This window comes from Anguilla anguilla, chromosome 14 (genome assembly GCF_013347855.1).
Source record: "Anguilla anguilla isolate fAngAng1 chromosome 14, fAngAng1.pri, whole genome shotgun sequence".
NCBI lineage: Eukaryota > Metazoa > Chordata > Actinopteri > Anguilliformes > Anguillidae > Anguilla > Anguilla anguilla.
Genome location: NC_049214.1, coordinates 10,975,581 through 10,988,646, shown reverse-complemented (window position 1 = coordinate 10,988,646; position 13,066 = coordinate 10,975,581). Strand labels below are relative to the sequence as shown.

General features: G+C 43.0%; 1 protein-coding gene across 2 annotated transcripts; it reads right to left on the bottom strand.

Annotated features, from left to right (window-relative positions):
• Positions 1-64: 64 nt before the first annotated feature.
• On the bottom strand, positions 65-13,049 carry sgtb (small glutamine-rich tetratricopeptide repeat (TPR)-containing, beta). Of its 2 annotated transcripts, none has more exons than XM_035390862.1 (13): positions 12,955-13,049; positions 10,562-10,584; positions 9,524-9,658; positions 8,916-9,019; positions 8,401-8,476; positions 8,185-8,284; positions 7,699-7,803; positions 4,384-4,522; positions 3,310-3,372; positions 2,853-2,890; positions 2,250-2,333; positions 1,458-1,578; positions 65-1,115 (listed from the first exon to the last, which is right to left on the bottom strand). In XM_035390862.1, the coding sequence occupies exons 3-12, from the start codon at positions 9,621-9,623 to the stop codon at positions 1,467-1,469; spliced, it is 921 nt and encodes a 306-aa protein (XP_035246753.1). In that variant the 5' UTR covers positions 9,624-9,658; positions 10,562-10,584; positions 12,955-13,049; the 3' UTR covers positions 65-1,115; positions 1,458-1,466. The 2 variants fall into 2 exon arrangements, with proteins under 2 accessions (XP_035246753.1, XP_035246754.1); XM_035390863.1 differs by having other exon boundaries at positions 12,905-12,962.
• Between the last annotated feature and the right edge of the window lie 17 nt (positions 13,050-13,066).

The following is a 13,066-nucleotide window of genomic DNA, read 5'->3' as shown; positions in this document are numbered from 1 at the left end:
AGTGAAATTGCATTAATTGTTTCAGGGGTGAATATTGGCACTCAAGAATAATGTTTGGCCACAGTTCATTTCAAGACAACTTTATTGACATACTTTTTTAAGACTTAGAATCTGACAATACATATGCTTTACTGAGTCCTCTGTTTCACAAGCATAGCCTTTCAGCCTTTAACTGTCAATAGTACAAACATCAGATCTTGTTGAGGAGCATGCAAAATAAATATGGCTGAGGCAATGTATATTTTTAATATTTTCTATACTTTAAGTCATTGATATGAGGTAAAGTGAAAAATGGCAAGAAATGTGCCAGCCAATGTACAGTGCAACATTAGATACAGTAATGTGAGTGCAGCAAGTGTAGATTTCTACAGATGTTTTAACACCCTAGAATTTATTCAGCTGTTATACACCACCTTTACTAAATATTCTGGTGCTTATATTTGTTATAGAAGTAAACTCAGCCTGTGGTGTGTTGACAATAAAAGATAGAACTACCTGCTCTTCAAGGGCACTCGGGGTATGAAAGCTAAATATCTAACAATATTAAATAGCTAAATATTTACTTTATGTGTAATGGTCTTTATGAATAATGTACTCATCATTTCATATTACTCCAGTCTTTAAAAAATTACTGATCAACATTCACGGTTCTTGCATTTCCTTTTTTTGTTATTTTGCTTCCCTAAAATAATATAGGAAATAATGTACAAAACTAATTCTAAAGTGGCGTCTCCTGACATGGGAAACTTCAGTGAGAGGAAAATGTTACCCTGCTGTTGTATGCTACTTACAGCTAGTCCCAGGAAGAGCAGCAGACACAAGGGCACACATTGCTAACAACATATAAAAACACATAAAAAACCATTTTGAATGTTACCAGTGAAATATGATGGGGGACCAGTTCTCTCTGTGGGCTGGTTGGGTTTCTGTAATGTGTTGGATAACAGTGTGCAATGCTTCGCCCTCTCCTTCCTCCCCCTCTCCCCCAAAGCTGTTTATCACAGTAAAGTGCTCCCCTCTCCCAGCTCGCCGCTTCCCTCCTGCACTGCCGGGGGAACTGCTGTTTAAGAATGGGTGTGGAGACTGCAGTCATGTACGTCCTCCCCTTCTCTCGCCTGCAGGGAAATGCAGCAGAGAGCCACGCTGACACGTAAGACACTGCAACACTCAACGCCTGATTGACATTTGGGTTTTATGTCCTGCTCAGAATTTGCAAACGGCTATAAGTCAGCAGAAATGAGTGTGTCTTAAAACATATGCTTTAAAGCGTGTTCACTTCGCTCTAACCAAGTTCGTACGAGTCTACTCCAGATAAAATGTACTCTGTCAAGAGTTGATTTGACACACTGATTATTTTACTGCTCTAACAACGTGCAGTTCCAGTGTCCGTATTCAATGAGGCAGTGATTGTCGCAGGTGTGCATGCGCGGGAAAGGAGGCACTGTGACATCACAGACCCGTCTGGATCAGGAGTGCTCTTCCGCGCTGCCGCTGAAGGAGCGGCTCCGTATGTGGTTCCGCAGCTGCTCTATCAGCTCTGGATTCTGCTGCTGGATCTGCTGGGCAAACTGCTGTCCACTGCAGGGGACAAGGTAGCGTCTGTTAAATACAACAAGCAGCAGCACTGACCACTGCAGGGGACAAGTTAGCGTCGGTTAGTTATAACAGCACTGTCCACTGCAGGGGACAAGGTAGCGTTGGTTAGTTACAACAGCACTGACCACTTCAGGGGACAAGTTAGCGTCTGTTAGTTACAACAAGCAACAGCACTGACCACTGCAGGGGACAAGTTAGCGTCTGTTAGTTACAACAAGCAACAGCACTGACCACTGCAGGGGCCAGTTTAATCTCAGTTAGAACCAGCAGCACTACTTATAGCAAGGACGGACCAATACTGACTAGATTAAGGGAGAAAAGTGTTTTAGCTTCCACTGGAAATAAATTGCATAGTTATAATATTTATAAACTGAATGTAGGCTGGATATGATTTTCATATAACTGAAATCAACATGTTAAATAAATATTAATATAAAATACTGACTGTTCTGAGAGTGTGCATAAATGACTGGCAAACCACTTATTTTTATTGCAAATAACTTTCTTTTCCATAAATGTTCTTTTTCCAAAAGTGAATGAAGAATCAAGAACGGATTTAATGGATGTGATTAAATGGGATCAAAGTGTGAAGTGCTTGAAAATCTAAAGGGCGTTGTGCAAATGGAGCCGGGCAGATAAGGGGAGCTTCTCACGCTTCGATAAGGCTGGAAATGTCAGATAATCCGCCCACTCCAGCCGCTGGCCCTCCAACTGCATTCGACATCATCCCTGACATCCTGCCAACAGAGAGGAGAGAACAGCCACTGCAAAGCACCTCTTTTACCCACACATAATGCCAATGTAACCATGCTACCACCCATAATACAATAACAGAGCCATCTGACTGTTAGACTGTTGGATTTATATTGATATTCAAAATGGTGCACAGCATGTATGAAACTTGTGCTCTTTGATAACACTTTTCCCTGTAGCATCCCTGTCACACCTCCCTGCGTTATGGTCTTAGCACTATTGTTTTTATGGCTATTTTTTATTGCCGCTGCTCAAAATGCTCTACCACTATGCTAACCTATGATACTTATAGCTGTTTATCTACATAGGTAAGACTTGACAGTAGTCTCAGGAAGAGGCAGCAATTGTGCACTTGTGACATAAATGTGTTGTTCACTGTAGATTTTCAACATGCTTGCAACATACAGGTAAAAAAAATACTTGTGTGTGATCAAGATAAACGCCTGTAACCCATGCCATGTTAGAAAAACTTGGGTCCAGTACAGTAGAACCTGTGCACTCACAGTTGTTGGACTTGTTGGTTTTGCATCACACTGGCAGCCTGAAGACAAAAAAGAATATTATTAATATTTATTCCATTTTTTCCATCTCAAAGTGCTTAGGTGGAAGTACAATGTCAACAAAGTAAATGGTCCTGACCAAGCCAGTTACTGAATGCATTGCCTATTGACAACAAACAACCTTACCATGGGCTTAGCATATGAGTTTTAAAAGTGCATACAATTACTTAAAACTGCATAGTTACATTGCCACACTGATCCTGTTGTTGTTAATGCAGGTCTGCACCATGCAATCTATTCAGCACTAAGAGGGAGCTACGTCGTACTGTAAAACCCTGGTTCGTCAGATCTCCAGGCAAGCAAAACCCACTGTAAAGCAGTAAAACCCCCACAGGGGTCCTGTGGCCAGGAGCGAGTGGTTGGCACAGATCAGTTAGCGCAGGTTTGTGTGGATTCTCACCATGCTGATGAAGGCGGGGTTATTGATGAGGCTGGCCATGTCGAAGCCCAGTCCCGTGGCCGTCTGTAGAAAGACACATCCCAGGCAACACAGTTTGCATGTCTACTGGCACCTTCCATTCATTTTCAACCAGTAAAATAACAGCAGGGGCTGGCTGCACCAGCTGGGTGTAAAAAAAAGCCAGTCATAAGTGATATGCCAGATGCCCATATGCCCAGGAGTACACCCAGCAGGGGTAACTTAATATTACTGAACATCTGCCCAAATACAAGTTCTTCTTAATCTCAGAACCCTTGAAAGTGACCGCCCTGCAGAGGACCAACCTCAGAGACATGGTAAACATATGACACCTTAATCTAGTACCCACAACACAAAGCAATGTAGTGCCAACACTAGTAAACACACTAGTTCGTGGAATCCTGTCTAAATTGTGATTATATTATTTAATGGATTTATTGAGGATATATAATCACACTATAAATGTTTCAAAATGAACTCATTTATAAAACAGGAAAACAGAAATATTCTTAAAAGGGGGAACCCCTGCTTAAACGCCATCTGGAGGGCCCGCCATGACAGCCTACCATTATGACTGCAGTATTAATCACAGATGATTGTGTAAGGCTGTTTGAGGTTACGCTTCTTTAAGAGGCAGGGTGGAGAAACATTGGGGGCATGGTCAAGTAGCATGGTTACAGCGGGGCAACCTGAGCCCTTAAGGAGACTTGTGTTTCCTTCACGTCATTCAATACAAACCGCAGTGCACGCATAGACCCTTGACTGCCTAAAACCTCTTTCCGAATGGGATTAAGGGGTCAGTATATGTGGTGCTACTTTACATCAATGGAATTCTGACATCCAAGAACTCCCAGGAGATTAATGTTGACTTCCTATCTAATAAACCTACAGCAGCTACTGCTCTGCAGGACTATATATTATATTTATAATCAGGACGTATTGCCTGATCCATTCGTTTCCCTGGTCTGGTCAGTACTATCAGCCATTATAAAGAGCCCAATGGCAGCGTCCCATCGGGACTGCTGTTCCCATCTGCTGAACCGACACCCTACTCACAGGACTAGACGCCTCTTTCTGCTTCTGCTCTGCTATCTTCAGGTTGGACTTGTAGGTCTCATTCTCTGGGTCCAGCACCAGTGCCTTCTTGAAGTAGGTGATAGCTTCTGGGTACTTATTCATGGCGGTCAGGGCCAGCCTGGAACACAAAGGGCATGATGGGAAGGGTAGTTCTCTGGGTCAACACAATACGTATCTCTTGACTCACCTTGTCCTCTTGTATCCAAACCAGCACAATCATCACCCTCTTGCCCATGGCTAACTGAATCGCTATGCTCCAGCAGAACCTTGCTACGGGCTGCTGAGAGGAAGTGAAGGAAATTCAGATCCTCTGATGACCTGACCTCATATCACACCTTGCTGGCAGCCTTCACATCTTCCATCACATCGGCTAAGACTTCATTTTTCCAGTCTAAGATCAGTGCATGCGTCTCTAACCCACGCAAAATGTTCTCCACCTTCTCTTCCCTATTCATTCCCCCTCCACCCCCCTCTCCCTCTTCCCTTTCTGCAGATGACTTTCTGGTCTTCTTTGAGGGGAAGGTGGCTATTATCCGGAACTTCTTTGCTCATCCATTGATGCCCCCTACTCCCCAGGACAAACCTACGGCTACACTAACCTCCTTCAAGATGCTGGAGGACTCATATTTACTCCAACTCATGACCACTCGTCGTGTAACCACCTGTCCACTAGACCCCATCCCATCTACACTCCTCCAGTCCATATCTGGCAAGATTCTTCATTATCTGTTCTCTATCATTAATGCCTCCCTTGCTTCTGGCTATGTTCCCACTGGCTTTAAGATGGCTCATGTTACCCTACTCCTTAAGAAACCTACCTTAGACCCCTCTGATGTAAAGAACTATCGACCTGTATCACTTCTGCCTTTTTTGTCCAAAACCCTTGAGCGAGCAGTGCTTAAACAACTATCTCCATCAGAACAACCTGCTTGACCCACACCAGTCTGGCTTCCGATCCGGGCACTCAACAGAGACTGCCCTCCTGACTGTGACGGAGACACTTGCCACTGCAAGAGCCTCAGGCCTCTCCTCTGTCCTGATCCTCCTAGACCTGTCTGCAGCATTCGACACAGTCAATCACAAACTACTCATCTCCACTTTGGCTGAGATGGGCATTTCTGGAACTGCCCTCTCTTGGTTTGCTTCCTATCTTGCAGGTAGGTCCAACCAGGTTATCTGGATGGGGTCTGTTTCTGCTCCTCACCCCCTTGTTACGAGAGTCCCACAGGGATCTGTACTGGGGCCTCTGCTGTTCTCCATATGCACTAAATCTCTTGGTTCACCCCCTGCCAACCGGGTGAATGGTTCTCGCTCGTCCCTACCACGGAGCTTCTCCACCCCAGCTCCCCAGTGGTGGAACAAATTCCCTGTTCCTCTACAAGCCACTCAGTCATTGCCCATCTTCCACCATGGTCTGAAGACTCATCTCTTCAGAATTATCTGGACTAACTAACTATCACCACTCTGCGGGGCACTCACAATCTGGGATCATTTTTATCACTTAAATCCCCCTCTTCCATGTTACATGTACCTCCATCCAGCACTTATATTGTACTTTGGATTATTATCTTGATTTTGTAGCTTGTCATGCCTCCTTTGCCTAGTTTGACTTATCATAGGTTAGGTTAGAGAGTAATGTTTACTGTGTGAATTGGACTTAATGTATTCATGGCTATGAATAACTGTTTTGTACTTGCGTATTGTACTTTATCGGACCTGCGTTTTGTAGCTGTTCCAATGACCTTTGGTATGTCGGATAAAAGCATCTGCCGAATAAATGTAATGTAATGCAATCTCAGTGATGACATGCTGTTCAGCCTGCACAAGTTGTTCAGCCGGATACAAATGCATGGGTCTCCTAATTTTAGTTCACATCGCTGCCGTGCTATAGAAAAGCCAGAGGACTATTTGTCATTGTCACAAGGCTGGTGGTGGCTGGGAGGATGCCCTGTTGACAGAACCGCTGGTGGGCAAACACTCGCAAACACAGGGGCTCGACATAGCACAGAGCACTGACGGCTCTGTGCGTCTGAAATGTCACAACCGCTGAGTGTCCAGGGACCGTGCGGAATTTCACTCTTGCTTCTTGTGAGGCACACATAAAAATTAGGATTTATGTTAACTGCGACATTTTGCTTTCAGTCCAGGCTCTCACTACCTCCTGTCCATAGGAGGCCAAATATCAGAACCCCGTGCATCTCAGAAAATCTCCATCAGTCAACACTCTTGGTCGGTCCTGCTCATTAAACTCACAAAGAAAGCAAATATAAAAGGAGGTGATAATCCTGGATTCTGGATGGCAGCCAAAATGCAAGTACAGACTGGGAAGTTATTTTCACTCACACAAGGCTATTTTAGTTGTGAGTCTGCTACAAATCCCTAGTCTTAAAACAAGAGAGTGTTTGTGGACTCCATTTGCTGTAACAATTTTGGTGGGTTCGTCCATGTTTGCAGGGATTAAATTGAGTTCAACACTCAACACCAACATGAACACCCGGGCTGGATAGCTGGCCAACTTACAGCAATCAAGTCTGAAGAAAAGAAAATGAATTATCTTGTGAGATCTGTCAGTGTAAATGTTGCACATGCTAATGCTAATGCTAATAATGGCACAAAGGCAGCAGATTGGTGTCCCTCTGTTGCCCTTGAACTTCTCTCTGAGCACTGCCGGACTGAGACTGTGCACGTGTTTCACGCCGACAGATTTTGTGACTGCGCCTGAGGCCTCCTTTGCAGTGTGCATAACCAAGAGTTTCTGTCCAGCGGGAGACTCTGCCTTCATAAACCACCTGACCAGCCTGATGTTTTCACGGCCCCACAAAACCCCCAACAAACAAACAATACGAGCACTGTGTGAGCATGTCTGTTCCTCCACAGCGGAGAGGGAACACTGCTGTCCGCATGATGAGAACAGCAGCCTCTCAGGAAAGTCGACAAATGTTCTGACCATTTTAGAAAACCATACAGAACTAGATTACACGCCAACTGGAAAACCCAATTCAGTTTCAAACCTCCCATGTCTGAATAAAAGCACAGGTCAGGAAAATGCACCTATACATGTCTAGACAATGCAATCGAAAAACCTGCTCGAATTTGGGAAAAGCATATGTAATACTGTGAGTCTACACGACCATGTCGTGATGATTTGTGACCATTCCTTACACAAACAAGTCCTGTGAATCATCACAAGCCCAGCTGATGGCTACGTTCAAACTTAGACACAGTAATCCACACAGCTCAGTGCACATGAAGCCCCGGGCCCCGGGCCCCCGGCCCCCGGCAGGCTTAACTCACCCCATTCTCCCGTAAGCCTTGCTGTAGGTGGGGTCGATCCCAATGGCCCGCTCACAGTCGCCAGTCGCTTCTGTGTAGTTCCCCAGTTTACTGTGAGCGGCAGCTCTTTGGGGGGGGGGGGGGTGGGGAGCAGCAAAGACCAGGGGCAGAGCAAAGACACAAGTTCATTCATAAACCATAAATAAATCAACCATTTAGCTTTCAAGAATGAAGTCTCTCCAGCAAACAGAGTGGCATGTCATCGCAGCCATGTTATATCAAAATATGATCTAAACCTGCATCTATTTTGGTTCATTTTTCAAGTTTTCAATTTTTGTGACATTTCATCGCAATCTGAAAGCCATGTGCTTCAGTCTGTCCTGTGAAAGTATGAAAATAATAATACTCTATAGAGAACCCCTGCTAGATGCCACAGGATGCTACATAAAAAAAAAAAATCTGTATTAAAACACATTGCACATTGTCTATTCCTCCATTTTCTCATACCTGTTACAGTAGTACACTGCATTTCTTCGGTCCAGGTCAATGGCTTTTGTATAGCACTCCACCGCAGAGCTGTAGTTCTCCTCCTTCATGTGGTTGTTCCCTAGAAATGCAGTTCAGGCGTTACGTCACAATTATGTCACACAATGATTTCAATAATTTATGCTGGATGTGATGTCACCTTCACTAGAATTGCATGCAAGAAAGGGCAGAAGGCACCTTCATTTTTGAGTTGCTCTGCTCTCTCTGTGTCCTCAGCAGTTGGAGATATTTCTGGTATCGACAGGTTGTCATTCTGTGAAAAAGTGACAAAGAGGAGTAAAAGGTCAGTCATGAACGATTCACTTGCAATACGTTATTCATGTTACCTGCACATTACTGATATCCTGTATCAATTTTAGCACTTGAAACTGCATTTTTAAGTCTAGAATTTGCTAACAATATATGGAAACGCAACTATTTTAAAAGAAAGATACACCCTAAAGAATAAAATAGGCATTTTGGGGTGGACAATGTTATGGAATGTTAACATGGAATGTTAATCTGTGAATGACTTCGAATGGGGTACTCAAATGAAAAGTCTAGAACCACTTCAGAAGGAATTAACACAGCACTGATAACAATCTGTGTGCTACCATATTGCATCGCATGAATATTACAATATTATTATAAATTATATTATGCACATGCACATATATTTAATACTGCACGTGGTTGGTAGCTCCTATCCCCACCTTAAAGATGGAATTGAGGAAGATCTCGGTCAGGGGCTGCGGCACGGCCAGATGGCTATCGCCGGAGTTGATCTTGAAGGTGGTCTCCAAGCACTGTATCGCAACTGAGCAACATGAGATCATACAGTGGACCACATGCTTGAGGCCCCCTTTTTCAAAAAGCCACTCAACAACCACCAAAAGTCCACAACAAAACAAAATGGGAAAGTGAGATATCCAGCTGTAGGCATGCAAGCCGTTGGTGCTTTGATGCATCACATGGTCTGGAAATCAAATTTGGCCTATGCCAGTGCACTCCAAATGCCCAACAGCTTGAGCTACCTTAGATGTTACTATTGGCAGGTAAGTAACAGTCAATACACTAACCTGTTTCTGATAGAATAATGTCATATGTTGGCAATGCAACTTCAATCCCAACTGAATGACCATTCACTGTTCAGCTCAACCTCACTGTGACTACTCAGCAGTGACCTGCATCAAACAAACATTCTGCCAAATTACATCTTTGCTGGGCAGTGGCCAAAATTTTGTGTTTGCGTGTTAGGAATTATGTCGAGAGAGATATGACCTTTTTTCTCAGAGGAAGCAGAAGTCTGATGCTAGCCTACCTTCAAGGCTTTCCTGCTCATCTGAATTCAGGGCACCACAGTGCGTTTGATCTCGTAGGAACTGCACAATGGAAAACGCCAGACGCTTCTCCACAGCCATGTTCTCTGCCTTCACCCAGACTCCTGCTCACCAATCTGAAGCACATGAAAATTCATGAAACCGGACTTCCTTTCATAAAACATTCAATATCTCCTGCAGCCATACACATCAACGGGGGATAACCCAGAGGGTTCGGTGGTAAATGGCAAGCTTAGATGGGTTTAATAGCCAGCTCTTTTGCCATAATAGATTCTTATGTTCTTTTGTTTTCATCCATTCAAACTGCAGGTACTTTACCTTGATTCACCAGTTAAAGCCTTGACGGCTAAAATAGGGTGCAGAATTTGAGAGACCAGGTATCAGAGTAGAGTTGACAAGTAAAGGCTGTAAATAGATGTTTCACATTTCTGAAATGTATATTACTGACAGGCCTAGCTCTGGAAATTTTTGTTGGGGTGGGGGGAGGGGGTGGTAACTCAGTGCAGCACTGACTCAGTAAAGGCTCAAACCACATTTAGTTGTCATGGATACATCGTAAAATTCTAGCTAATTCCTTTTAGCACTTTAATTCTGATTGGGCTAGAGCCTGGGTTTTCAAAAGGGGGTTCACAGCCCCCTGGGGGTCCTTGAAGGTACTGTAGGGGGTCCCAGGCCAGATCTGATATGCAATGGCTATAAATAGATTTGGGATTTCTTTTTTTTTTTTAACAAAGGCCTTTTTAATGTATCATGGGGGTCTCCAGGATGCCTCTGAGTCTAGGTGGCGGTCCATAGATCAGAAAAGGTTAAAAATCCTGGGGCTACAGCACTAAAATAACAATACTGTTTTCTGGGCAGAGAGTTTGGGGAGACTGGAGCCCCTGAGGTAGCCAGGGCTGATTCCAGGCAGACATTTCATACGTGGTATACCTGTAAAATGTCATATTTATTTTATTCCAAACACTTTAGAAGACATTCTCTTCCCTAACTTAGACATTGATAGGTGGAAAGTCTCTTACCTGGAATTTGATGCAACAGATAGCTGAGAACAAAAAAGGAAATGTTGTGTTGATGTTATTCAAATACAATACAGAGGTTAAATCTAATCATGAAATCTTAACCTCAGAGCAAGGATTTAGGGGCAAACCCTTTCTGAAAACACCTTCTTGAAAGTAAATAGCAGAAAGATCCACAAATTGATGCGTGCAGTTGTTCATTACAGCCTTGTTGAAAGTCAGTGTTTTTCATTCTTCTAAAGTTGAATTTTTAAAACCCCAATATGAGTGATTTTACACTATGAAAAACAACAATTTTTGAAATTGGCAAAAAAAACAAACAAAAAAAAAACACTTCCCACCAAAGATATTTTCATAGTGTGAAGAGAAACACATCACTTAGAATATGCATTCACATTTCCTAGCCACCCTTGATGGTAGCATGTGACAGATCTGGGACATTTTCACAACTCAGCAGGTGGTCTCCCCCAATAGTGAAAAGAGAAAACTTGTTCGGAATCTGGCTTCTAGTCACGTAACAAATAACAGAGGTCATAAGGTTAGATGTCTGGTGGGGTGGGGTGGGGTGGGGTAGGGACGGCGTTATATCTGAAAACTTTAGAAACAACTGCCACTGGGAACATTTTGATATTTGCATCTCGTATAATCACTTGAATAAAGATGTCAGTGAATTTGGCTAATGATAATAGTAACAAATACTTTGTTCATCCCGTGGTTAGATAAACATATTTCAGAAATAAAGTACTTTACTACTTCTGACTCATGAGTAGCCCTGCAGTGGTTGAAGCTGTGATGTGACAGATACAGCACAAGATCCAGTGTTAGGGTGACTTGTGTTATGTTGTATCATGCCAGCTCTTCTAGTCACCTTGTGTTATTGCTGCTGTTGCTTTGGTCAACTGCAAGCCAGAAAATACGCTTTGAGAAACTACAAAGCAGCTTGTACACTAATGCTGAAATAACACTTCAAAAAACCTTGAAAGAGACCTTCTCTTCACCCAAATTTGAGCATTTATAAATGAATTCGCTTGAATAGTTTCAACTTGTATATATGAAATGTATCTTGCTTATCAGGAACTGCAACCTTTCCGTCAGGGCTTTGTCAATCTGCGACTTCTAATGCTCAAATTTATTATTTATTTTCATACCTTGAAACAAAAAATTTATTGAAACACATGCATATTACCATGTTATATAGGCACACACACGGTAATTCACTCACTCACTCAATCAATCAATCAATCTATAGAGAGTGTGTACATGTATATATGTAGTCTATGTGTGTATATAACAGAGAGGGTGTTTCAACAATTTGTTTCAAAATATAAAAATAAAAATACATATACATTTGTGCATTATAAGGTGCAGACTGTGTTCTGACGGGAAGTTATCTGTTTCCAATGATCAAGACTCATTCCAAACATCTGTCCTTCATTTCTTTCAGCTTGGTGCGAATATTCTGTGACTATGCTGTGGCTAAGAGGAGCTGCCTCCTGGAAACTCCCATTTCCTAGCACATGGACTCAATTCGGGAAAAATTCAACATTTTTCATTTTTAAAATTTCGTAACAGTTTCAAATTCAGATCAGGTACTTGTTCCGAGTCCAGGATTTTCCTGGTAACCAGCAGGGTTAGGTAAGTCCAAAAGCATCTCGATGTCACACGGCACATATATAGACATCCATGTGCTGCTTTCACACAGCAGCATGATGGTGGATAAGTTAAATTACAACAGACAGATGCAATTGTGTTCGTGCCTTAACGTATCACATAAGCAATTTCTTTGTACAGAAGGTTACGGATGCATGATCCAACATGATCCAAGCTTGATCCTACTGAAGTAGGTGATACATTTTCCCTCGCGTCATGGACAATTTTGGCAGCTGCATAAAGGTGGGGTTAAAATGGGATCAATCTGTTTCACTCGAATCCCGATTTCAGATTTGCTTCTATAATGCATTATTCCTTGCACTAATAAAATCCTGACCGTTCTCACGTGATACACGTGCGTACAAGTGTAGGCGATGTGATGTAATGTCAACAATATACCAAGGACTGCATTTTAGCGGACAGATATTTATCTATTTGTCAGACAGATTACTAAAAGTAATACGTTACCTATGTCCTTTTTACATCGCCTCGCAGTTCTGCTTACTGCGTATTTACCAAAAATAGGCAGAAATACGCATTTCACTGCTGCTGTCTCAGCTCGTTTTACATACATGATCATAGCTAGCCAGCTAGCGAGCTATAATGGCTGATATGGTCAACATTGCGCGTTATCTGATACATGCATAAAAGGCCTACCCATCAATCTCTCATCTTCTAAACCACATTACTCATTACCTGTAACGTTTATGTGTCCAGGGATGCTATTAGGGCCCCCGCCCACCTACCTGAGCAAATCTCCAGCGGTGCCCACAACACCGTCATGAAAACTTCTGTCAGATTAATCGACTCCGACGCGCCTGCGCAGTTGTGGCGGAAGTGAATCTGTTCAATATACAA